We start from the raw sequence: 27616 nt of genomic DNA on the forward strand, positions 1-27616 counted from the left end.
GGTAAGGCACACCTGGTGCTCTATTTGTCATACCTGGTCTAATATGTACATCATAACCAGTCTATGAAGTCAATCAAAGCCAACAAATTACATCATACCGAAAGATGGGGGCGAGTCTCGACTGTAGTGGGTATATATGTCAAGTATCGTTGGACAGGGACAAGGCACATCGGACCCAGCCCTGACACAACGATCAGAGCTCCGGTGGCGACTCCTGGTTGAACCCCTGGTCAGGTACCCTTGCCACCCTGTCTATGGAGCACACGCTGCAGAGATCCTGTCTTGATGTGTGCCAAGCCCAGGAGTATCACGCTTAATAAAATAGGTTGACTTGCCATTTCGACGCCGGGGCTGTGGTATCGTCTCCCGGCAAAAATTCCGCCACCATATCCTGGCCTTCGGGCGTTTCTCGGACAACATTGTCATCGACCAGGATGCGCAGGCCCGCTGCATTGACGTGAACCACCCGGATGATACTTTCTGGCGGGATATTCTTAATCGAAGAGAGTTGTTTGATGAATTCCGACAGGGTGCGTCGTACTAGGTATACGGCATGGTGGTAGGCCTCGTGCTGACCGTCGGTTCGTCGGATAACGTAAAAGCAGGCAACTATGAGAAGGGAACGTTAAGGCACCATTTCACAAACGGGTGCATCTACGGTACTCACCAGCGCGTTGATGGTTGCCTACACGGCTACGCATTGGTATATTGAGCGTCGTTAATGGTCGGTTGACAGCACTGGGTTTGCCGGTGTCTGGAATGATCGAAGTGGCCGCCCAAGGTGTCATGAGATGAGTATGGGTACCACCAGAAGCTTGAGGTTTCTTCTCTGCACTCTGCTGTAGTACCTCTCCCCACTGACCATCCGTGCCTAGCTCCGATGAAAAACTCGTGCCGACAAGAGAGCGCTCTGTTGGCAGAGGGTTTGAAAGTGGATTCGGAAATAAGAGAGGAAACCGATCAGGGTCGTCACGCTCGTCGCATGGCAGCGATAGCAGGCTGTATGGCTCGGAAGACGAAAGCATCGCCCGGAGAACAAACAATACTTTGTGAGGATCTTCATCAACGGCCAGAGTATCTGTCCCTGGAGGCCCTTGCGTATTGTGTAGATCTGTCGGGGCGAGCTGCTGTACGCTAGATTCAGAGCCCCGAGCGACCAGAGGAAGCTTTCCACGTTTCCGCTTACTGGTACTCCGGCCGTCGGTCGGAGAGTAGGCGATTGACTCCTCGACTCGCTGAATGGCTTTCTTAAGCTGGGTGATATCATTCGTTATCTTCCTTTCGGACCCGTGGTCTCGGAACAACTTCACTTTGCAGCAAGAAATCTCTGACACGGAGGATGACTGGTTTTGGAGACCTGGTTCTGAGGAGACCACTTCCGTCTTGGCACATAGACGGACAGGCGCGCCTTTGACTCCCTTGGATAGGCTGAAGTCGGTGGACAGAAAGTTGAAGACGACGTGCATCTCGCAGCCTAATCGACCTGACTGCGGATCACTGGTCCACGCAACGCAAAAACCGTCGACCGTGGAGCTCTCTAATTCAATGAAAGTCTCAGCAGCGTCTACAGAGTTCGGCTTGGTATCGACGAACTCTACGGCCGCAAGGTTGCCGCCTGTCTCGCGAGCCTCCGCTAGTCCGCGGCCATCCACCCAGAGCTTCCAGGCCATCAAAGGGTCAGCACGTTGCTTATCGTCATCAAAACATATCCGGATGTGCGTTCGATACCGGACCGTGGGAGACGAAGTTATAGGTGGTATGGTGTCGACGACCGAGATTTTGTACGCCTGGCGCCGGTTCAAATAGGTGACGGGAATTTCGCACTCCTTGTTGTAGGTGGCCGTCGGTGTGTGTAAGATCACCTGATACCGAAATGGCGAGGACTGGGTATGCCTGGAAGGTTATCATTAAAGTTTGCCTCACTCAGAATGGGAGTGGGATGGAATGTCATACAGTGCCGAGTGTTTGGCTTCTGTGAAAGGGGTCTCTTGGAGGGGCTCCAGAGGGTCGAGGTCGGGGTTGGGGCCATTCAGCATGAATGATCTGGGTGGGTGAGTGGGCGGTTGAAAAAATGGATTTGAGCTTCTCCAAGGGAACGTAGGGCGGCGGAAATATTCGAGCTGGTATGCATCGTTTGTGTGGAAGGCGGCATGGCCACTTTGCTGCCCATCAAACGCTGGGCCCCAGGGCGATGTTGGCCCAAGGGCAGAATCGCACTCGTGCATCGGAGTGTGTAAGTCGCCCGCAGGGCTATGAAGCACTGCACACATACGACTCTTGAACACGGTGCAAGAACAGCCCTGCCGACTTAACGGTGAGGACACAAAGGCGGGGTTGTGAGGGAACAGGGTCGGGTTGGGATCGAATGTGGGCAGGGCTGGCACGTTGGGATTGGGCGGGAGGATCTGCTCGGGTTGAATCCCCGTCTGAGGGTTATATGGAGTGGTGGCAACATCACCGAATTTGTTCTGGAAATCCCTAATTAACACTTCATCCGGTTTCTGGCCACTTCTGTTGATGGTGAAAGCCACAACCAAGTTAGCAGGCGGCTCCGGGCGTCTCGGAGTGACAACGGACAGATGGCGTTAGCTTGGAAATACCTTTTGCGAAACATCCTGTGCTGACAGGTCGCTGTCGTGCTGCTGTGTCCTTCTCCCCAGTCTTTCTTTTCTTCTTGTCCCGTTTATTTTATATCGGATGTGGCTAACATGAAAAAATAAATTGGAAAAAGGGGGGGAAAAGGTACCAGGAATTGGATCTCGATTACGGCAAATGTGAAACTGCCACATTCCTCAGGCAGACGACAGGACGTTCTCTCATAGCCTGGGAAGAACATCCGGTGGCACAAGCCCTATCCTATCCCGGCTTAGGTTAGAGACTAGTAAATGATTCTGATTGGGGCGGGCGTCTCAGTCGCCACCGGAGATCGAAGCAGGGAGCCGGCTCAGCCAGTGAGGGCTCGCTGGCAGACAATGTCAACCCGTCCTCCGTAAAATTGAAGATCACTAGTGTCCGTTGTGTGGAGTTTATCTGTGGACATGGTATCCGTCCTCTGTCAGTAATGTAACCCAAGTCATCCGCGATACGGCTAGAAAATGGGAGATTCCTTGTTGGGAAGGTCAGATGCGGCCAGGACCGTCTCATGGTCATGTCTGATTGCTGTATGATCTATGTAGCCCGAAATATCAACATTGCCACAGCTGTGAGGGCAGTTCGACCTGTCATTCCGTCCATTCCGTGCTCGCTTGTGTGATCGAAGTACCATCTAGAGGGTCATCGAGCTAGGCCATGTGCTATATACCTTTTGAAGACATTCTGATATCAATTCTTCATGAAATGCAATTTCGTATCAAAAGCGAGGAGTTGTCGTTGGGATAGGGCCGGTGGAACTCCAGCGGGCGGAGGCAGCCGGAGGAAACATTTCCCCCATCGAATCACCGATCGCAGGATTCGTGCAACGCTCAGGTGATCGCAAAACACGAACGCAATTGGAGCATCAGAATCAATACCGACGATGATGGCTGTGTTTAGCGCATCTCGGAAGAAAATTCTAGATGCCGGTCTGGGTGGCGACTGATATCATCGGCTCAAGTGATCAGACATCCGCCTTGCCTCTGGACACGCCCATTCGCCGAGATGCCGACAGAAATTCCAAATTGCATGTACCCCAGATGTGTTCGATCCCGTGGAATTATTTGTCATCGTGATATGGCGTGACAGGGTATTGCCACTGAGATTTGGCATATGATTCTAGACAAAATGCATGGTGTTTATTACTGGTAAATTTTGCCTCAAGGTGTGGGCGAGAACAATGACCTGGGAGAGCAGCGAGGAAAAATTGGAAAAAGGTAATCCAAACGAATGATGGCAACAAAAATGAGATTGTGATCACAAATCAAGGCATTGAATCAAGATTGATAAGATGGAACTTAATTGGCGTACAGAACCATGAACTCCCACGCGGACGCCACGAGCGCCGCGTTGATAATTTGCCACCTCATGCGCACTGCATAATTTTGACAGTATTGCCGGTAGACCTTTGATGGTAGTGCTGATTTTGATGATGGTCCAAATGATGAAAGGAGGTCAATTGGTTGAGGTGGTTGTGGAAGGAAGGAATCCAGAGCGTTCAGCAACGAGCAAACCCAACAAGACAAACAGCCTCACGTGCACAGTTTGCTGCCTGTGGCAGAATTGCTATGCATTCAGTGCAGTCCTATTACCTAGGTCAGTATCCCGAGATTTCCGAAATCTACAGATGGAAAGTTACCCACTATACTGAAAAATGAGTATATTCAACAGGGATGTCTATTGCATATATGCAGGTCTTTTGGGTATATACACTCATAACCAGGTCATATCACAGGTCAATCACTCTATCCAAGCCTGAACAACCAAAGACAGATGATCAGTCAACCACGGCTCGCTCAAGGGAGTCTCGAGATCGAACCCATGCCACCCATCCTGGACAGTGAGGATGATTTTATCCTCCACCGGCTTCCCGCGTGCCACCTGACGAGCCTTCTGCACAAACTTCTCCACGCCATCCAGGGGAACAATGGTATCCTGCGCACCATGCATGATGGCAATCCCGCCACGGGGGATCTTGACGTCCGGTTCATCCAGCTTTTCAAGAGGATAGAAGCGACCCCGCGGCTGGCCCTCTGTTCCGCGCTCGTATAGCCGTCCGAGGTCTCCGAAGTGAATGGCCGCAATCATGAGTTGAAACCGCTCCATCGAAAGTCCAGTCGAAAAGACATCTCCCGGTTGAATCTTGCTTTCATGATCACGCACCAGCGTCGCCGGGAGTGGTGGCTCTAGCGGCTCCGAGCTTGGCGTACCGAAATGATCCGAAGCCATGTCCAGCGCGGGATAACTGCCCGTGGCGGCTCGGATCTCGTCGGGATGCGACAGCGCAAGAAGGATGCTAAGGAGACCGCCAGCGGACTCCCCAGCAGAGAGAACTCGGGTGAAATCGATATCCGTCGGGTTCACGGAAGTGGACAGCAGATCTGCTACGGTGGAGGAGTGCAGCCAGGTCCAGTAGTCCTCGATGTCCTCTAAAATGTCTGTGGAGCTGGACTCGGGGAGGAGTCGATGGTTGGGCGTAGCAATGATTGCATTGTGCTTTGCCGCAAGCTCCAGTAGCCACGAGGGAAACCATTCCTTCATCAGGGAATCTCCAGTTATCTGGGTTTGTTAGTCGCGGATCCGCTCGACTCTCGACTAATAACCCGAGAAGATTGAACCTACCAAGCCACCGCCATGAAAGCGAACGATGAGCGGTCGCTTTCCTTCGAACTTTGACTTGGGGATCACAAAGTCGGCTCTGATCTCGTGGTCATTGACCTTTTTATACGTGGTGTAAATGATATTGAAATTGACGAATTTGTCCAAGTTCGCGTTCGAGGTATCCATGATGATTATGGTAGAAGAACTTAAACAAAGTATTGACGATTGCGGAAGAGAATAATGACAGGGAATTGGAGTCGACTTCGAGAGTCGAACGGGGTTGATTATAAGTTGCGATGAAGCTCAACGGGTCTTTGGAGTCTTCAGACCGAAGCCCGCCCCGGCCAATCACAGCGGACTTGAGCGGGTTTGCACTGTTTGGCAACAAATCAAACAAACACGACAAACCCGTCGGGGGCCAATCGTCGCCCGCCCTTCGCATTCCTCCGTTGGTGTTTGCAATCTATCGCGAGTTCACTCCACCTTCGACTGTTCCTTCTGACTCATTTTGCGGAGATCACTTGTGTTGAGACATCAGGAGTGAATGCAAACTCGCCAAGGGGCCCGAGCCGATCCACGGCCCGACTATATGTCTAAAACCAGGCCTCGTCTTCTCCGACCGAACATCGGCTTGACTAGGCAACAGTCCTTGCCCTCTTGTCCACATGATCTCTGCCTGTCCGATGTGGAATAAGGGCTCGCCATTAGACTATATCGAGCCAATCGACGGCTCATTCAATGCATTGGTTTCGGATATCATTTCCGGCCCAAGTTGTATCCCAGCAATTGGCCATAGAGCCGAACCACTTGCTTCCAATTGGACAGATGATGACATACAGCTGACAAACGCACATAGACAAGGCCTGGCCTTTGTAAGATCTTTTCGCAGGAGGTACTGGACTTTGTTCCTAGATCGAAGCTATAGAACGGCGCCATGACCCTTTTGTTGCGTGGGGCCTCGGGACCCCCTCCCGAGATCGCCCATATCATTCACGTCACTTTTGAGAGTCACCTCTCACGACTCTTACTGACATTATTCGGCCTTTCTATATCCCACTTTCAATGGCATTCAATATTGCCAGACCGATAGCACAGTTCCACGGCCGAAGCTTGGTCAACGGATCAGCATCTGCCGAGCTACTCTACTCCTCGGCTAGCCTCAGTTTCTGGGGCGGAGTAAATCCCCAAACGGGTGATGTTGTGGATCACCACCATCCCTTGCGAGGTAAATGTATGGCTAGTCGAATCCTTGCCATACCATGTGGCCGCGGATCATGTACCGGCAGCACCGTGATGCTCGAACTTCTGCTGAACGAGTGTGCTCCTGCGGGGTTGATATTCGAGCAGCCGGAAGAGATAGTGACACTAGGAGTCTTGGTGGGAAAGGTTCTTTTTCAGCGCTCGCTTCCGGTTATTGTTCTCGCTTCGGAGGACTTTCATCGAATCAAGGACTGGCCATTTGCCGCCATCGATGCGGGAAGGGTTCAACTCAGTGGCAGTCTTTTGGCAGCACCACCGCTGCAGCTCAATAGTCTAGCGAGTCAGGTTGAGCTCTCTCAATCCGATCAGAGTATACTTGCAGGGGCAAAAGGTACGGCTGCAAAGGTTGCCCTACAGACCATTCTTCATTTTGCTGCTATTCAGGAGGCAACGTGTCTTATCGATGTCTCACGCGCTCATATCGACGCCTGCATTTACACTGGCCCGGCTAGTCTCAAATTCGCACAGTCTTTCCAAGCTATGGGGGCTCGATTTGCGCTTCCAACGACGCTAAACTCCATATCTATCGATCAACGTCGATGGAAAGAGCTCGGGGTTGATCCTGAGCTGGCAGAACAGGCTGGCACACTCGCCAACATCTATCTATCCATGGGCGCGCAGCCCAGCTTCACATGTGCACCATACAATCTTGATTCCGCCCCGAAGGAGGGTGAAAATATCGGGTGGGCAGAGTCGAACGCGGTCGCATTTGCCAACAGTGTTCTTGGGGCACACACGCAGAAATACCCAGACTTTATCGACGTGTGTATTGCATTGACGGGACGAGCTCCTTCCGCCGGGTGTCATACAGTCGAAGGCCGTCGTCCCGGAATTTGCATCCAAGTACATAGCATTCCAGACTCCGTCGACGATGCATTCTACCCAGCTCTTGGATATGCTGTCGGTAAGATTGCCCAGCACCGCATTCCCCTAGTCTGTGGTATCGATCACCTCAACCCGCAACGGATGGATCTCAAATCGTTCAGCGCGGCCTTCGCTACAACTTCGTCTGCGGCCATGTTTCATATCAACGGAGTGACTCCGGAGTCTGCACGATTTGCCAGCCTCGAGGCCCGTCTACCCCACTTCCAAATCACGGCCCCCGATATCTTGGAATGCCGACGAGGCTTGAACTCCGCCCCTGACCCATCGGTTGGGTTAGTATCGCTCGGTAACCCGCATTTCGCCATGGAGGAATTTGAAAGCCTGTCTCGGCTTTGCGCGAGGCGGACGAAAAGCCCATCAGTTGAGCTCATCATCACCACAAGTCGCAGCACTTATGAGCTTGCGTTCACTGCTGGCATAATAACCACCCTCGAGGACTTTGGCGCGGTGATAATTACCGATACATGCTGGTGCATGCTTGGGGAGCCGGTTGTGCCGAAATCGGGTAGCAACATCATGACCAACTCAGGTAAATACGCACATTATGCGCCCGGAATGGTCCATCGGGGGGTTCATTTCGGGAGTCTGGCGCAGTGCGTCAATGCGGCTTGCACGGGGAAATTTTTAGATATCCTAGATGCTACAGACGAGAAGCAGTACTAGTAGACACTACATTGGAATCCTTTGTGATTAGAGATACTCCAAGATATTGAGAAAGTAGAGAGACTCATGATATATATCGTCAATCTTTCGTCCAGAGAGTTTAGTCTTCGTGTTCAATAAGAGTCTCGGTTCGTATCATTCGCTCCACTGACAGTTATTTCCAATTCAGAACACGCATGGTATCACCCAGAAATGAAATGGCTGATCAAAAGTGGGCGCAACCCGACCCAAGGATTTGACAGTCCACTTCTCCCCACAGAACCTTGGAAAGGCCATTTAAAGTGGGAACTCGGCATTCGTCCGGCTCTTTCTCGGTGACATGGCTACTCCATCAAATATAGTTTAGCTTCATAGTTGAGTGGATAAGCAGGGAGCTTAACTAGCCACGGGGCAGGCAGTTGAGCGGCCCTGAGATGTTATGGTACTAAAGCCATTTTCATGGAGATTTAGAAATATACACAATTTGTCCCATTTATCTCATCAGTACTCGGCCTATTGTCTGTCAAGTTGTCTACATCGGGTGTCAACAAAACAGTCCAAAAGGCTTAGCGTCTCAGATAGCGGGCGCACTTGCTATATGTCGTAGAGGTAAGTGTTTGACTGGCATTGAGTTATTATTCCGTGGCCAAAGTACGTGGACGTTGTGATTCATTGCTATTGAACTCTGATCCCTTATCGTGGCACTATACTATTGGTTCGTGACCCTTGGTACGACCGCGACTTTTATTATTTTCTCGTCCCTTCGCCGAGCCTCCACCTTGTCAGAGGTAACATTTCATCCTCTCCCTTGTCTCCAGCGAACGGCGCTTGTTTTCGCGGTCCCCGTACTTCCCAATCCACCGTACTATGGATCCATACGTAACCGAGCCAGAGGATATCCCCTCCACCGATTTGTATGCTGACATTCCCCTCTACGGACGATACCGCCCCAAACAAAGCGATTTTCATGTCAACCCAGAGCACATCGGCTCCCTCTCGTCGGACTCAATACGATACTGGGAATCGGTACTTGACTCCTGTGACGAATCTGTCAGGATCTACCCAGCCGATGAGGATGGGCGTGATGTATTTGCACTCGGCAGTGTCATTGTCAAATCCGCCCATCTGCATGAAACACGCGGGATTGATTATTCGTTCGCCGATGCCAATGAGGCTGCCGCTGTCTCTATTGCCAAAGGCGTCCTCGGGGATATTCGAGTGCCTGACATCTACTTCGTCGGCCAGGTATTCTCTCTGATTCCTTGGTTAGAGTAGTGGACATACTTATCAGTTCTCAGATTCATGACCGACCAGTGATCATCCAGGAAAGACTTCCAGGTGTTACGTTGGAAGTTGCATGGCCATATCTCTCACACGACCAAAGGCAGTCATTCAAAGACCAGGCGCGGGCGATCCTTCGACAGCTCCATACCATCAAGCCGAAAGATGATCTTCAAGCTCGATCTCACGTTGTCCCGGACCCGAATATTCTCCGCAACGGTCGGCTGAATCCTCTGGAGGAGGATATCCTTTTCGCAGAGACCAATACTGACCCAGACATGAGCTTCATGCATAATGACTTTACTCCGTCCAATTGCATCGTTGACAATGATAATATCGTGGGGCTGATTGATTGGGAAATGGCCGGGTTCTTCGGTTGGAAGACGGCGGGTGAAGTCCATCGCAGGATCCGGACGCCTCAGAGGGAACATCTTGTGAATGCATCTCTAAGCGAAGAAGAATTGCAATGCATGATGTTTTGGAACGACCTTTATGACGATTGAATTTCTTCCTCGGAAAGTCAGGAGATGCTTTCATCGCAGTCTTCACATCTTTGATACATGATACAAATGATCAGAGTCTTGTGCGTCTTCACGAGAGTTTCTCCATCATAATCCTTATGGGCTCGTGGCCGTCGGTGGTGATGAAGCACGTCGGATTTTGAATCATTGCCATTGATCGGACAGTCCGACGGACGAGAAACAGATAGGAGCAGGGATGCTTGGGTAGCATTTGTTATGGAGCCCAGCCGTTTACGAGCGCTGGCTTTGGTCTAGGAGACTTTACTGTGTGACCGGGGAAGTCTCCCGCGTCAAGGTGACACGAAATCGACGTCTTGGATTGGAGATGTTACATAAATTGACTAATCAGTGGAAATATCAATATCTTTCCCCCACTCATTCGATACTACCTTGACTGCATTGGTGTGTGCTGTTTACGCCCGGGGGCTGCGCCTCATTATGGGCGTTGTGCTCCCTGGATGAAAGAAGCAGCAGTTGGGCCGGATCATCCATTTTCTCTGTACCTTTGAGCGGCTCCCTGGACTTTTGCTTGCCTAGCAACAAAACCAGGATATTCCCTACCAGGCGCAGTACAATCAGGAAGCGCGGGAAATGGAAGAGAATGTCTAGAGCATCCTGGGCACTCTCCGAAAGCTTGCTAGGCTCCGATGGGGACTCTGCAGGAGCACGCGAGGATTTACCCGCAGTCGATCGGCTGTAAACTTCGTTGATTCTGTTTTCGCATCCCAGATTGATTGCAGGTTGCCGCAACGGAGTGCCTTCTCTGGTGCAGTTGGGGGGATCGCTCGATGACACGGGCGAGACCAAAGTAGGGGCGGAAGACAAATTTCGAGGTATGTGTAGAGGCGGGTAGAGTACTGGACTACCTCCGTGTCCTGGCCCTGTGACTAGATCCCCATTTTCATTCATGGTCTCCTGAAAAGACACGGGCATGGTGTTTGGCAACTGCATGGATGTTTGCAGCATGTTCTCCCGCTCCATAGCATGGGGTAAGCTCTGAGCAAGGCCGTCCAGCCGTCGAAGAAGACGGTGATCTCCGATATACGGCCGAACGAGAATTTCGCTCTGGCCCTGTGCCTTGTTGAAGGGGTCGGGGAATCTAAGCTGGCGGATCTTGTCTTTAACGCGATCCCGGCTTCGGTGCAGTCTGCCGTGAATCTCAATTTTCATCAGAAACGGATTCTTGCCATGATGGAAGGCGAATGCAGTGTGGAACATGTTCCGACGCATGGTCTGGTATTCGGGATCGCTCTCTTGAAGCTCCCACTTGAGCGTGCGGTATGTAGAACGCGGCGGTGTCGACAATAAACGACCGGTGAAGGTCCACCGGCTCTCATAGTTGAACTCCTTCTCTCTGTTCATCCCGATTCCTCCGCCACCACTACCCAGGACGTTCACTTCCGGTGTGATATTCAGCGCCCTTTTCACCGTCACAAGCGAGGGCTCGCCACTCAGGCTTTTGGGGCCGTAATGGTCCGTTATGCGAATGTCGGTTTGTTCCGGCTCATCTTCCCAATGCTGACGGCGCAATCGAGAAAGTCGAGGATAATCTCTCTCGCGACACCGGTCAGAGTTCTGCTCTTCGAGGGTTATGGTCACACTCGCGTTTGTCAAGCTGCACTGGAAGGGCTTATTGAAAGCCAGATCCATGTAGGCGATTCCCGCGCGAGTGGCTTCCTCTCCCAACTCCCCCCATTGTGATTTGGACACGCGCAGCCGACAATCTGCGAGCACTTTGCCGATTTTGCGATAGCAGACGTTCGGGTCCACCGCGTCCAGTCCGTGATAAGTGCGACCGAAGCGTCGAGAGTAAGTCGGAAGAGGCATCGCGCTGGCACTGACGGAGCCAGACATTTGGCCTTTGTCCTCGATGTTTGCGAGAGTCGATGGTTGCTACAGTAGACTGTTCCTGTGCTTGGCTTTTCAATGAGGACACAGATGAAAGAAGAAGAACAGAACGACCGGAAAACTGAGTGCACTCTGACATGTTAAGGGGAAAGCACGGCCACCGCCACTGGTGAAACCAGTTGATGCGTGGTTACATGGAGGTTGCCTTGCGCCAAAGCCTAATATCTTCGTCCTGTGTTACGTGAGTACATCAATTTCCGTGTGCCCCTCATTTCCACAGACACTGAAATTGCTCAAGCTGTCTTCCTGAGGTCGTCATCTTAATCGTTTCTCAGTCCCGAATGCCTGAATACCGCTACAGTGTAGACCCGGCGGTTCGAGATCCAGCCCAAAGTCGCCCCTTCGACTGGTCGAGTGCTGGGGAAACGACAGATCATGCACTCATCCCTCGACGCAATAACGGCAACAGCAGCAACAATAGCTGTAACCAGAGTCAACCCCTGCCCTCTCATGAGAGAGATTCGGAGCCGGAGGCGGTCTATACACAGCCGAATGACAATATAAACGTCGAGGATCTTCTCCCGACCAACGCTGAGACCCAATGGACTCCAAATTCAACAAAGGATGTAACAATCCATTCCGAAATGGATATCGTCGAAGATGTTGGCAGCCTGTTGGAAGAATTCGCTCGATTGAAGCGGCTTGGTCAGTTCACGGCTGCCAAGACCTTTTTCCAAGAGTCACTCGCCGAGTTCCATGCCTCGTTTCCGGTGGCGCTCGAATATGCAGATCTGTTGGCCGAGCAAGAAATGTACGAGCAGATTTGTCGATTGGAGTCTCCTCTAGGAGGGGAAGACTTTTCTCCGAAAGATTTCGATCCAGCGGACGACCCCTGCACGTTTCTTTATCGAGCGAACTGGGCTCTCATTCAGGCCTTGGCGGCGATTCATTGTCAAGGGCGCCTGAAAGAGGCATGCGAGAAGGTGCGATCTCTTGAGGGTCCGATGGACATGCTGCGTCGACATCGGCGAGAGGAACACCTTCTTTTGGATTCAGCAGAGGTATTGGCAATTATGCTCTTCGAATTCACGTCAACGCTGCGGCTAATTAATTCCTGCAGGTGCAGGTCTTCCGCTACGTCTTCAAAATCCTCACGCAAGTGGAGAGTGAGTCAAACTTGATCACTGAACGCGATTTCGACATTTGGTCTTGGACTCACCTGTACCAAATGATGATAGCGGACGGTCGGGTCTGGGATGCTCGCGATATCATAATAGCTTCAATGCGAGCCGACGGGGCAGCCAAAACATGGCTGTCGGTATTTGGTATAGAAATTACCTCTGAACACTCCTTCAATCGCTTCTTGGAGGACTGGAAAATGGATCAGTACGATGAAGCCACCTGCCTGGCGCTCCTCGATATTCTTGTGTCTGCCTGCCAGGAGCTCACCTCGCCCTCCATGTCTACTCTCAGTGACGAAGACCTTGTACTGGCTCAGCGGATTTTAGAAAATGCCGGATATTTGATTAGCCGGCTCGAAGGGAATCATGTCGAGCTAGTAAAGACGAGGTCTTATCTTCGATTCATAATCGCCAGGACCGAGGTAGAAAGAAAGCGTGCACCCCAGAGCATGGATATTGGGATGGCGAAGCATCTGTCAATGTTTCCAGGGTTAACTTTCTGGACGGGAGTCGTGCCTATCTATCTGCCCATTAAAACCGAGAATCCAGGATGGATACCTAGAGCAAGCACAATGACCTCTTCCCGTCCAGAACTCGAAACTATCGCGTCAATAACGCATGAGCTCGGCGACTACCCGACCCACATTCTCTGTCGAGCCGAATTGCTTCATCATTGCTCCGAGCCCGGTGCAGTCGAGCAGTTGACGCACATGGCCGACCTCCAAATTTGTACCCAGGGCGATCGCTTGAGATACCAGCACACCTGCCTCGCGAGGTTTCTCTGCATTCGCGCCTTGCCACACAGACAGGCTCTACTCGAGAGTCTGCGTGTCTCACAACGAGCTTGGTGCTCTTTCCCGGGATTGACTGCGTGGTGTGTCGCCACAGTTGAGCGTGCTCTAGTACTCCTGACAGCAGCGGAGGAAGGGAGTCCCGCGCCGCTGCATGAGCAAGGCCGCAATGATGACTTTTCGACCTCTCTGCCGCATGATATTCAGGATCGGCTCCTACGCAATGGACTGGACCGAATGTATCGCTTGGACCTCAGGAAAGAAAGACCTACCTCGACAACCATTATAACACGCACGACCACCATCAAATCAGCCCTCAAGTCGACACCGGCCCCTAGCGACGTATGTCGGTGCGAGGTTTGCAGCGACTCTCCTGCCCAACATACCTGCAGTGGGCACCATAATGCAATCGAGATATCCTCCTTAGACGGCAGTGTTAGCGATGAAGGTAGCAGCTCCACGAGTACCAGTCACGACAGCTTCCGCACGGCCCACGAATCCGATAGCCAGCCAAGTCCTCCGCGCCGAGCGTTGACATCAGTGACCGTGGAGGATGCTCCGGATACATCCGATGATGAACCTTCAACTATAATACACGAGAACTGATCCGTCCTTCGAGATAATCATCTGAATGGACGAGGATTGTGTTAGGGCAACGCCAAGCTTGGGATGGTTGTGGTTGACAAGGCGGGTTAGGGCTGGTATTTGGGGTCTTGCGAGTATTTGTAGGAATTACGAGGTAAGATGCTGTATCCGTCTTGAATAAAATGTTCAATTTTCTGATAATTAAGATGATGATAAAGGGAAGGTCTAGATATACCAGAGGACCCTATTTTATATCTTATAATCTTATTAGGGGTTCTTATTTAATTTAGGAGGTCTCTAGTAAATCACTACGGATAATCTTATCTTAGCGGGAATATTCCGGTATACCTATCTAGGATACCAGGAGTTTCCTATATACCCCCTTAAGATAATAGTCATCTTGAAGCTAAAACATTTTATCTAGATATTTTTATTTAATTATAATTATTTAATATTTATTAATTTAGTATACTGTTTAAATTTAACACGCAGAAGTATCTTTGTTGATATATCTGTGATTATTCTGTTTGTAATTAAGTGTTGAAGTTTAATATTACCGTGCTGAATTACCTCGCGAATCTAATAGATTTAAATATTAATATATTTATTTCAGGCATATATCTAGGTATTCTTTGTGAGTTTTAAAGCAGGTTTTAAGTTAATATAAATAATTATTAGCCTTATATTACTGAAGCTGATTAATTTAAATATCTAGATAATTTAAATTATTTTTCTGCCCGCTATACTAACTATAATATATTTAATTTTATAAGTAAATAAGCTTATTATAATCTGTAGCTTTGAGGTCCAGGAAATAAGTCCGCTAGCTAATATAAAGATAAAGCTAGTAATAAATTTTCTTATATTAAGATTGCTGGCGAAATCCGCATTTATATATTTTTTTATTATTTTTAATTATTCTATCACTTCTGCCTCTTTATCTTTAATTTATAAGCAAAAAATAATACTGTAATTGTCAGATGGGGTAGGTAGGTCACATGGGTTGAATAGAAATTTCAAATGGCTAGATAGAATAAGGAAAATCGATCAGTCAGATGAAGTAAACAGTTCACCTGGACCACCTAGATCTGATGATAGACCAGAGGTCCTACCATTTGTTATGCATGTAGATAGGTGAAATTGATTGAATGAATGAATGAAATTCAATTGAATGAATTAAGTGGGTAAATCAACTTGATAAAAAGAATGAATCTGTCAAATGGGGTCACCTGACATCACCTGATTCATCAGAATCACCTGATTTAGCCCCACAACCAAAATTATTCAAAATTCACTACAACTTTACTTTCACTTTATTGAACTCTCACTTCTACCACCAAATTGTATGGGAAAAGTGAGGTGAAACTAAGCTTAATGTGAGCGGAAAATGAAAAAAAAAATTTTTTGAAGAATTTCCTATTTTAGACTAGCTTATCTTTCTCTTTGGGAAATCACCGGTCGCTAGAATCCTATAGAAGTCAGAAAACATAATTTGATAAATTTCTTATTTAGGAAATTAAAAGTTTATTTTAACTACTGCAGTTAATGGCTTTGTTTAAATAATTAATATAAAGGGTCTAGAATGTCTTGCCTATTTATTTTATAAGTTATAAAGTGAATATTATTACCCTGGTTATTCTGATATTATTTAAATAATTTTATTATGATTTATATATTGAATCTTGATTGTTCTAATTATTCTGATTATAAAATCTTAATTATTTGATTATTTAAATTAATTTAATAATAATTTATAAGGTTAATCTTGAAGGCCTAGATTAATAATATAACTTATAAATAAAGGTTTAGAAGGATCTGATAATTTTATATTTGTAATATTTATTTAGGGCTAGATTAAATTAGCCCTGATTTAATTGTCTATAAATATATAGTTAATAACTTGTATTAATTTATTTTTTTTATTAAGTTAATTTACCCACTTAATTTATTTAATTGAATTTTATTTATTTATTTAATTAATTTCACCTATCTTCATGCATAACAAATAGTAGGACCTCTGGTCTATTTATTTCAGATCTAGGTGGTCCAGGTGAACTGTTTACTTTATCTGACTGATTGATTTCCTTTATTCTATCTAGTCATTTGGAATTTCTATTCAACCCACGTGACCTACCTACCCTATCTGACAGTTATAAGCCCGGGTTAGCATTTTATCTGACAGTTATAAGCCCGGGTTAGTATTTTATCAGATAGTTATGAGCCCGGTCTAGCCCTTTGTTCCTATTATTTATGTATACACGTGAATTAATTATTTACCTGTTTGATTGAATTTACATACATTTGATTAAATTTATATCTATACCTGAATTAATTATTTGTTTGTTTGATTAAATTCAACCCACACATAAATTAATTATTTAATTACTCACTATTATAGTAAATTATTTACTATTTATATTGATTTAATTTATTTAACCTGTGTACTTACTTCAAGTGTTTTATTTCACCTGTCTGAAGTATTTAATTGATTTAAATTATTTTATTGATTTATTAATTAAATTCATACATACACAAATTAATTAATTACTTGTCTATTTACTATTGTAGTAAATTATTTATTTATCTGATTTAATTAATCCTTACTTATCTAATTTACTTTTACTTTATTAAACTTTCACTTTTACTATTAATTTATATAGTAAAAGTAAGGTAAAAGTAAGGTAAAATAAAAGTCAAATAATTTAGATTATTTTATTAATTATTTAAGCTTATCACTATAAATATAAAGCTTAATTTTTAATTAAACCAGTCATATAATTAGATACACTAGTTTAACATAATTAAAATAATTGCTAAAAGCAAATATGTTTGGGAATTTATTAATCCCAGTCATATAATAATACCTGATTAATCTATACAGCCTAGTTACCCGGAACTATGTGACCTTAATAGGAATATTAGATTAATTATTAATTTAACCTAAAATAATTAAGTGCTTTATCAAGACCTTTTATATGATTATGAATTAGTGCTTCGAGAATACTGCTATATAGATGAGGGCTTAGCCCTAATTTTACTCCTGATTAAGAACTTGATATTATTAGCTAATAGGGTTTTAGTATTTAACAAAAAAACCCTATATTACATGCTATAGATCCTTTAAATAAAACTAGCTCCCACTAATGAATCAAGAAAATGCGATATTATTAAATAATATTATATACTTAAAAATCTGCAAAATAAATATTTAATTAATTTATATATTTTACTATAAGAAAACGTCTATACTGAAGTAAAATCGCTTAAAATAAGTGAAATAAATAATCTATACTAAATTTAATATAACTTTATTAAAGCTATTTATGGGTCTTATTTAATATTTGTAAATTATTAAAGCGAAAAATTAAATAATAAAATTAAATCATATAATAAAATATTATTATTTTTTAATATAACTAAGTAATTCAGAGATCACATAAAGATATTCTTAATATTTAAATATTCAAATTAACTGAGCCGAATCGCTCAGGCAACCTTTAAAGGAGATACCTTAGAAAATACCCCAAGCCCTAGGTTTAACCTTAAAACTCCTAAAAAGGAACAAAACTGCCCCTGTTAATTAGACCCTAATAGAGGCCATTATGAATTTAACTAATGTTTTTATATTAATAATTTATTAAAGAAACCAGAAAATTAGTCATGTGATCCTAAGACTATTTAATAATTTAATAGAGCCTTTAGGAACCCTAAATTTCGTGTAGCGCTTAAAGCCGCAAAAAATTGCTTAAAATTAATTAATTAAGTAATAAATTAAAATAATAAATTTTTAACTGATTTAATTGTAATAGCTTCAACTTTAATAGAATAAGAAAAATACGCTAGTCCTAATTAGACGTTTGATACTGCTGCAGATACCTATATCTATAATAATTAATTATTATTTAGTGATTATTATGAATCACCTACATTAATCTCTATAGGGAATACGCAGACATTAATTAAAAGTTTCGGAATAGTTAATTTAAAACCTTCAAACCCCTATAAAGATAAAATATCATTTGAATTATATTATTATACCTATATTCTACAATTTTATATTAATATTCTATCTGCCTTAAAGGCAAAACAATCAGATATTTACCTTAATTCTAGGGCTATATGCCTAAAAAGCCCTAATTACCGCCTAATTTATAAAATCCTCGAGATTACAGGCATTTATTTAATTAAATAGAGTACTAATAATTATATTTAATAATTACCTAAATTAACTCCTAAAGATAATCATATTTATTATCTGAATTTACTACAGAATTTACTACAGAATTTACTACTAAATACTAAAGTAAATAAATTAGAGGCCTATTTAGCAAGAAATTCGAATAAACTAGTCATTTCCTATAAAATAGTTAAACTATAGTATTTAAGATTAGGGCACCCGAGTTCTAAAGCCCTAAAACACCTTAATTCAGTAGTAAACAAAGTAAAAATTAATAATAAATTAACTAAAACTAAAGATTATTGCCTAATTTATTAATTATTAATTTTAAAATATTAAATTTCTCAAATTCTGATTTAATTAGGGACTAAACTATTTAAAACTATTTATTAGGACCTTATTCATTTAAATCAGGGAATCTACTAAAAACAATATATTAGCTATATATATTATCTCTATTTAAAATTCTATATAGCTAAGGCAATTTTATTAAAAGATCATATAAGTAATTTAATTATTAAAATAATCTAATTTATTAAATATTAATATCATATAATTATTAAACAATTTTATTTAGATTAAGATAGAAATCTAGCTTATTTTTATAATTACACGAGATCTGAAGGGATGATCTACAGTACTAGTCTAATTAAATAATCTAAATAAAATCTATTTATAGAGTGTTCAGGTACTTTAATCATGTAAAAAATATAAATTTTATTTATTAATTTAAGATTACTGCTATATTTATGGCCAGAATTATTAAATACAGTGATATATATATTAAATTGTACTCCCACTTATTTACTAAAGTGGAGTACCCCGCATGAAACCTTATTTAAACATCTTAATCAGCCTTTATTATATATAATACTACTGCCAAACCTCTTTAATCTAAAATAATATAGTTACTGAGCTTATATAAGGATTTTGAATATCCCTAGGCTTAATAAGCTTAAACTGAGAGCTCTGATTGGCTACCTGATAGGGTATATTGCCCTAAATATATAGAAAATATAGATATCTAGTTAAAATAAGGTTATTTTAGCACATGATTGTATTTTTGATAAAACCAAGGTCTATAAAAATAAACAGAATATTTAAATATTTAAACTAGACCTAATTGGGTTAGAAAACTTTAAACTACTTAGTTTTAAAGAAATTAATAATTTAATCTCTTTAATTTTAATTAATTTACCTGAAACTACTGAATTAGGGTTTATTAAAGATAAAATTATTAATAATATTTATTCTGAACCTAAATAAGGTAAATCAGAATTATCTAGTAAATATAATCCTATTTACTATAAGCCCGAATATAAAAATCGAATTATTAAATTAAATAATTAAAATGATCTAATTTAATTAAATACTTAAAGTAATAAAATTTTAGGAAATTAATCTTTTACTCCGCACTCTTAATCATCCGAAGTTATTATTGATAATTTATTATTTAATTTTAATAATTATAATAATTTTTATAAACTACTATCCCTAAAAAGAAATAAATTAGAATTACCTGACCTAGGACTTTTAAAAATACCTTAAAATTTTATATTAAATCATATATTCTCTATAGCTTAAATCAGTAATAATAAATTGCATCAAAATGATTTGCCTATTGAGCCAACTAATTAAAATAAAATAATAAATTTGTTTTTTAAGATAAATGGCTAAATATATATAAAATTAAATATAATTAATTAACTAAAATATATAAGGTTAAATACCTTGGTGCCTTAAGGGTAAGGCAGCGTGAAAGCAATTGGCTAGGGATATCAAATATATAGTATATTCTGCTTAAGGTGTTGTCACTGGGATTCAGGGGAACCCCAGTAAAAATACATTTTTATTGTATGTTTACTAGACTATAACTAAGCACCTGTTCTAACTAAGTATCTTTAAAAAGATTTTATATAAATCCTTATAATTATCCCCTTCTTTTAAAAGCCTTAATCTTTAAAATATCTTATAAAATTAACTAGTTAATACTATCAAGCTTCGTGAGATTATTTTTCTCGCGAAAGCTGCTATCTTATAAGATTACTACACCGCGTGGACCCTTTTCGTGAATATAACTATTAATTAATCCTCTTTATCCCGCGGGAACCCTCTGCCTGATAGTCCTTAGATACTAATATTTAGTTTGCCTTTTCTTATAATCTCATAAAAAATACTATCTCGCGAGTTATTCTTTCTTAGGTTCATAAGTATTAACTGTCTCGCGAAATCCCTGGTGTGATATAATATAAATAATTCTTATAAAAATATATTCTACCTAAGATACTCTATTTATAAAATCTATTATAATTAGTTTTATAATTCTTCGTAAATATATCTTATATATACCGCAGACCTGCCTCGCGAGATTACCCCTCTGCCTAAAATATCCTATTTATAAAATCTATTATAGTCAGCTTTCTAGCTTTCTCGCGAAGCTGGCCCTCTTATTATAGAGACTTAACTAATATAATTATTTTAATCTATTTATAAGCTTAGTATTTATCTAGAATATCCTGTTTATAAAATCTATTATAATCAGCTTAATCTACCCCTAATAAACCTTGCGAAATACCTCCGCGAAATATTTATAAAAATCTTTTACCGCTAAAAAACTCTCTTTAAAAAAAAAAAAAAAAAATTAAAAATTATTTTAATCTTTTTCCTTACTGCCCGTACAGTATTAGTAATTCGCGAATTTATTAGATCTAGATTTATTATTATAAAATCTATTATATTTTACCACGGCTATTTTTACTATTTAATCTTTTTAAATTAAATATTATTATATTATGTCTTCTATATTTACTGCTAAATACCTAATTTTATATTATAAAAGAATTTTTTTATAATTTTTTCTCCTTCTTTTTTTCTCTCTTCCAGCAACTACTATTTCTAATAAATTAGTTTTTAAGAGTTAAATATACTTTATAAAATATAGTATATAAGATCTGTTTTACTTTAATCTTATTTTATTTTCTATATTATTAAAATTTATTTTTTATTTTACTTTCTGTATCACAAGACTTTATTCTTATTTTACTTTTATATTACAAGATTTCTTATTTTAGGTCGGATTACTAATTTCTAGACTTATTTACAGGCTTCCCGCGTGTAATAAATTATAATATTATATTTACTGCCAAAGTTCCTTAAAATTATTAATATTATTATTATATTTTTCCCTCTATTCTTTAAAAGAATATTTTTCCTCTAAAAAACTTTTTTTTTTACAGATTATTATTCCCCTCCTATCTTAAAAATAAGTCTAGAGAGCCTTAGTTTCTGTATTAATACTTATAATCTTTTATAAATAATATATATTAGCCAGGTTAGTTTTTAGTTTAATTATATAAGTAACTTACAGGACCTTTTTAGCCATATTTCTTATATTAGCTAGTCTTTTTGGTATAATAATCTTTATCTTGTGTATATTATGCCGGCTATAAATAAATATATCTTTTATTATAATCCCCTAATAATTATCTACTGTCTGCTGCTTTACTAAATTATTTTTAATCTAAATTAACTAGTCCAGTTAACTAATCTAGTTAAGCTATCTATAACCTAATTTTCTTATTAATTTTATATAACTAAACCCGCGCCTCTCTAAGACCTAATTAACAGGGAGGCTTAGAATAAAGCCCTGGTGCTATTAGTAAATTATATTATATAAAATATAGCCTGTATAATTAAACTATCTATACAGGGATTATATTCTCTGTAAATATTTATTTTTATTTTTAGTCTTTCTCCCTAATTAGGCCCGGAAAATCTAACTATCTATAAATAATAATAGATTTAACAGCTGGTACAGAGACTCCTCTTATATTAAAAAAAAATTTTATTTACCTAGCTTATCCTGTGTACCTAATATTATAAAAATTATTTTATAACTTGTGCTAAGGTATAATCCCTTATTAAATATAATTATAGATAATATAGTCTCTTCCGGGATATTATATTTTAGAGTCTTTATATTTTTGGCAAAATTAAATAAAAATATAATAACTACTTATACCGCGGTATTACTTACTTATTCACAAGTAAATAAGCGTTACCAGACAGTAGTTATTTTATTATAATATATTATTATATCTCTAGTAATATTCTACTTTCTAGATATATAAGGTGGTTAAGGCCTTAATACTAATAAAATAAGCCTATATTACTAGGATTTCTGCTATTTTTTCCTTAAAAAAGGGTTTTTCTTATTTTTTAATATAAAAATAGTTTTTTTCTGTTTATAAACTGTTTATACAAGTTTAAATAATATAGATTTATAATAGATTCTTAGGTTATATCCTCCTCGCGAGAATATCCTTTTTATTAAACTAAAAATTCTTTTATCTTATTCTGGGTCTTTTTTACTTAAAGCCTTTTTATATAATACTCTTGGGGCTTTTTATCCTAGCAAGTTATAAAAAATTACTTTATAGATCTTACTCCCAGTATCTTCTAATACTTGTATAATAAAAATATATAAAATATATTATACACCCTAACTCCTATAAAAAGTTTTAATTAATAGATTTATTTCCTAATTCTCTTTATTATATATAATAGCTTTATACTTAGTTAATTAAGTTTTTTATTTAGCTGTAAGCTCTATTAATTCTTTAAGAATAACTAAATTAATTAATTTTTAATAAATACTTTTATTTATTTCTTCCGGTTATAGTATTAGGCCTAATACTCGCAAGTATATTCTAATAAATTTTTAGCTATCTTATAAACTCTTTTAATTTATAAGATTTATTTTTATACTAACTTTTTTACCTTTAAACTTTCTTATAAGTCTAAGATAATTACTCTAAAATATTCCCTGATTAATATATAAAAGGGTAATACCTAGGTTAAACTTTATTAGATATTATTATACACAAATTCTGCGAGAGAAAAATAATTAATTTAATTATTTTAATTAAAGTTAATATACGCCTGTAAATATTATTTTAATATATTATTTAACTACTCTGTCTGGCCATTTATCTAAGAGTAATATACAGTATTTAATCCCTGCTTAATTCGCAAATAATATATAAATTTAAACTAGAAACCTTTTATAAATACTAATCTATAATTAGTAATTACTTTCGCAAGTATACTATAAAATTTAAAAATCTTATAAATTAATACTTATACTAACTCTTCCCTGTAAATTATCTTTTTTATAAGAATAAAATATACTATCTTAGTAAATTAATTTATAATTATTAATATATAATTAAAAAAGACTCGCGAATTATTTATTATAAACAGGCTTATAAGAAGGTCTATAATAAAATTTATTATTATTTATTTCCAGATCTTCCCAGGAATTAGTAATAGTTTTAATAATCTATATTACTTTTTATAAACCCTCTAGCCTCCCTAATACTCTCTATAAGCTATATAATATTCTTTAATAAATACTATTATCTATAGTTAATAAAACTTTTATAAAACTAATTTATTAGTTCTTCATAAGGTAAAATACCTAATAAATAAATTATTATAAAATTTTACTAGAATAGCTAATCTTAATTCTAAATTATCCAGGATATAAAGCTTATTCTCCTAGTATAGCTAGTCTTTATAAAACTCTTATTTTACTAGTTTACCCTTCTTCTTACCTTTATAATAAATAAACTTTTCAGGCTTCGCGAGTCCTTAATAGATTTTTTATATAAAAATATCTACTTAAAATAACTAGGGAATTTTTTTTAATAATTTTTCTAAAAAATCTTCTTAATAAAATCCTTTCTTATAAATAACTTTTATAATTTATATTTATACTTTAGCCTAGTTAGCCGTAGTAGTTTTTTTTATAAGGATTTTTTTTATAACTATCTGTTTTATCCCTAGATCTAAAAAATTTATAAACTACTAGAGAGCTTCAGTACCAAACTTCTATATATTTTTCTAACAGATAGACTTTTTATAATCACATTTTTATAAAAGTATATTTATTAGGTTTTTCTTTCCCGGATAATATTTTAAAATAAAGGAAAAACTTATAAACCTTTATATTTATTATATTTATTTTTATAATAATTCCTTTATAGCAAAATAACATAATACATTGTGGTATATAAGGACTTTAATAAAATACTTTGCTCTCTCTAGGTAGTATCTTTATTTTTTAAAGTCCTTTATTATTATAAGTAATTTTTAATTATAAATCCTGTAATTCTGCTCTGCGGAAATTATCTTATAAAAAAAAATAACTAGTCTTTATTAATTATTCTTACTTAGTTATAAGAGGATTATACTAATTATATAAATAAATATATCTATCTCTATTCGTGAGAGTAAATTTTTATAAAAATAATATATAATTATTATATTTATAAAAGCTTCCTTTAGATTTCTAAAACTTTTATTTATATTTATAATTAAAAAATTTAGGCCAGATTTTCTTTCTTTTTTTTTTAGGAGTTTCTTAGTTATTTTAGTTAGAACTATAGCTAAATCTAAGAATTACCAGATAAACCTCTAATACTAGTTCGCGAACCTAATAAACTATTAAATATTATAGATACTTTCTGGTATCAGCTAATCTATAATTATCTAGACTCGCGAAATTTTTATTTAAATCTTATCTCAGTTAATAATAAATCCTAAAAAATTTATCTTTATTATTACAAACTTATACTTATTAAGCTTTATATATAGGCCTGCTTCTTATAAAATTTAAAAAATTTTATAAATCTACTTTTTATAGTCCTCTAGATCTTATAAGTAGATTATAATATTATCTAGATAGATTATTATAAAATTATTAAGATAATCCTAAAATAAGCTATTAATAAATCTTTAAAATATTGCAGGTGTATTTATTAAACTAAACAGTATTACTAAGTATTTAAATAATCTGAATTTTATTTAAAAAGCTATTTTCCACTTATAGCCTGCAGCTATATAAATCCTATAATAAATATCACAAAAATTAAGCTATATAAACTATAACACTCTAGCTAATATATTAATACACTTATTAATCTTTAGTAATAGATAAGTATTTTTCACAAATGCCTTATTTACATCCCGAAAGTCTACATACATCTGTAAATTTCTATTTTTTTTTATTATAAATAATACCGGCACCCTAATAAGTAACTTTAAGATCCAAATCCATCTTTATTTTAAATTTTTCTAAAAATATTCTTATAATATTTTACTTTCCGCGGAAAACATCTTATAGATTAAATTAGTTTATAATTTAAAATCTTTTATAAGATAAATCTTTAAATTAATATTTTTATAGTATAAAAATAAGCCCTCTACAAAATCTTCTAAAAAGATTTCTGCAAAATCCTTTAATTATTCTAGAATATCTTACTCCTCTAGTTCTACTATATTAATCTATTAAATATAGATTATAATTAATTAATTAGGTTTATTTTTTTTAAATTCTTTTATTTATTTTTCTGTGGATACTAAAGTAATACAGACCTAATTTTTACAGGAGAGTTTTAAATAATATTTATAAAAATAGGTAATAGATTCTCTCTAAGTTATCTATAATATTTTTAAAATTATCTCTGATATACTAGGAGACACTATCACAAGTTCTACTTAAATCTTGTAATAATTTTGTGAGTCTTTTAATTTTAAATAAAATTATATAATCCCCTGCAAAAGGATTTTATAACTATCTATTTTAGCCGCCTTAAGCTAGATAAATAATTTTTCTTATCTTATTTCTTTCGCGAGATTAAAGGATACTAGATTTGTCTTTGCTTTAGTATTAATTAATATTTTTAATAAGTCCCTTTTTTCTTACTTAAGTACTATTTTATTCTGCTTTATAAGGCCCTAGGATACCAGTTATTTTTATAGCTTTATTAATAAAAACTTTATAAGAAATAGTTTCTCCAGTCCTTCTTTCTTACTTATTTATAATAAGCTAATACTTCTTATTAGGAGGCCTTAAAGTCATACTAACTTTTTTAACTAGTAATTAGATATTTTATAGCCTAGCTTACTATAATTAAAATATTTAACTTATAGTAAATTATTTTATTTCTTTGTAGAATTTATCTTTTTATCAGATAATCTTTTCCGCAAGATTTTAAGTAAATCCTTCCGCGCCTGGTTATTTCTCGTGAATCCTAAAGACCCCTGTTTTAAATAGTTTTAGCCTAGGTTCAGGCCTTATAAGCTTAATTACTAGTTTCTTTTAAATCCTGATTAATAGCCTTTTATAAAAAAATATAAATATAAAATTAGCAAGACTAATTCTTACTTTAATTTTAAAAATTTAGATTACTTCCAAATCTTTTACTTAAAATCCTAACTAAATATTTTATAAAGTAAATAAAACTATAAATAATTTATTTTTCTTACCTCATCTCTGAGCTCAGACTTGGCCTTCTTTTATTTTTAAAAGTAAGTATAATTACTCTTATTCTCGCGAGACTTAAAATATAGTATCTTAAATTAAATATTTTATTTATAATTTCTTAGATTATCCAGTTAATCCTTTAAGAATTTGTAAAAACTCCTTTATCCTTATAAGTAGTAACTGTCTAAAGAATTGCTCTTTTAAAGATTACTTAATATATAATTTAGATATATAATTACTATCTTTATTTTATCCTTATCTTTTTAGCTATTTATTTCCGCGGTTAATTCTTATCTGGTAATAAACACTTAATAAGTAATATAATCATATATTAAGTATTATTCTTTTTCGCTAGAAAACTTAATCTTTAGGCCAGATCCTTTTTTTATAAGAAAAGTAGCTTCCTCTGAACTCTTTACCTAAGTATATTTTTTAAAAAATAACACTAAGACATACTAGAATTCCTGAAATTTCTTTAATAATATAATTTATTTATAAATAGTTTTTATATCCAGGGTTAGTAGTTTTCTTACCCGCGAGAGTTTTAATTTATTATTAAATAATTCTTTTTTAGTAATCTCACAAGATTTTACTAGTTCTAGGGTTTCCTAAGTCTATAAAGACTTTTTTTCATAAGTTAGCTTAATAAGTGGTTAAATACCCTATCCGCGAGTTTCTCTTTTTTTATTAGTGTCACCGGCGCTTATCTCAGCGCGGAACACGGAACAACTGGACCGCCGGAGGTCCGCAGGGTTGCCGAGGCATTCGGGAACTAATTCCCGCGAAACTTCTTATTAAAAGGGACCACCCGCTTGACCCCTAAGAGGTCAAGTAATTAATTCTATTTATTATATACCTGTCCTTTAACTCCTTGTATCTCTCAG

At 38.2% G+C, this 27616-nt stretch overlaps 6 protein-coding genes across 6 annotated transcripts; 3 read left to right on the plus strand and 3 right to left on the minus strand.

Annotated features, from left to right (window-relative positions):
* Positions 1–313: 313 nt before the first annotated feature.
* Positions 314–2614, minus strand: P170DRAFT_429003 (uncharacterized protein; the record flags this gene model as incomplete). The annotated part of the gene is made up of 4 exons (XM_024847870.1): positions 314–609; positions 668–1893; positions 1954–2511; positions 2601–2614. 4 exons carry the CDS (start codon positions 2612–2614, stop codon positions 314–316), a joined length of 2094 nt encoding a protein of 697 aa, XP_024701125.1.
* A 1474-nt stretch (positions 2615–4088) lies between these two features.
* On the minus strand, positions 4089–5385 carry P170DRAFT_439533 (uncharacterized protein; the record flags this gene model as incomplete). Its single annotated transcript, XM_024849860.1, has 2 exons — positions 4303–5385; positions 4089–4227 (listed from the first exon to the last, which is right to left on the minus strand). A coding segment is annotated over exon 1 (796 nt), but the record flags the coding sequence as incomplete, so codon positions are not given.
* A 739-nt stretch (positions 5386–6124) lies between these two features.
* P170DRAFT_439534 (aconitase family protein) lies at positions 6125–8053 on the plus strand. The gene has a single exon (XM_024849861.1). The coding sequence runs from the start codon at positions 6295–6297 to the stop codon at positions 8038–8040; it is 1746 nt and encodes a 581-aa protein (XP_024701127.1). The 5' UTR covers positions 6125–6294; the 3' UTR covers positions 8041–8053.
* Positions 8054–8489: 436 nt separating this feature from the next.
* P170DRAFT_414398 (aminoglycoside phosphotransferase family protein) lies at positions 8490–10188 on the plus strand. Its single transcript, XM_024847015.1, has 2 exons — positions 8490–9264; positions 9318–10188. Exons 1-2 carry the CDS (start codon positions 8887–8889, stop codon positions 9801–9803), a joined length of 864 nt encoding a protein of 287 aa, XP_024701128.1. The 5' UTR covers positions 8490–8886; the 3' UTR covers positions 9804–10188.
* A 530-nt stretch (positions 10189–10718) lies between these two features.
* P170DRAFT_363847 (uncharacterized protein) lies at positions 10719–11648 on the minus strand (the record flags this gene model as incomplete). Its single annotated transcript, XM_024844613.1, has 1 exon — positions 10719–11648. A coding segment is annotated over one exon (930 nt), but the record flags the coding sequence as incomplete, so codon positions are not given.
* Positions 11649–12313: 665 nt separating this feature from the next.
* On the plus strand, positions 12314–14289 carry P170DRAFT_467033 (uncharacterized protein; the record flags this gene model as incomplete). The annotated part of the gene is made up of 2 exons (XM_024852451.1): positions 12314–12652; positions 12790–14289. 2 exons carry the CDS (start codon positions 12314–12316, stop codon positions 14245–14247), a joined length of 1797 nt encoding a protein of 598 aa, XP_024701130.1. The 3' UTR covers positions 14248–14289.
* Between the last annotated feature and the right edge of the window lie 13327 nt (positions 14290–27616).

The sequence above is a fragment of the Aspergillus steynii genome, assembly GCF_002849105.1.
Source record: "Aspergillus steynii IBT 23096 chromosome Unknown P170scaffold_7, whole genome shotgun sequence".
Classification (NCBI taxonomy): domain Eukaryota; kingdom Fungi; phylum Ascomycota; class Eurotiomycetes; order Eurotiales; family Aspergillaceae; genus Aspergillus; species Aspergillus steynii.

Bases quoted from the DNA above. Each gene is read 5' to 3' on its own strand.
- P170DRAFT_439534 (XM_024849861.1), top strand. From the start codon at position 6,295: ATGGCATTCAATATTGCCAGACCGATAGCACAGTTCCACGGCCGAAGC.
- P170DRAFT_414398 (XM_024847015.1), top strand. From the start codon at position 8,887: ATGGATCCATACGTAACCGAGCCAGAGGATATCCCCTCCACCGATTTG. The intron at 9,265-9,317 runs GTATTCTCTCTG...ATCAGTTCTCAG, and splicing joins ACATCTACTTCGTCGGCCAG to ATTCATGACCGACCAGTGAT.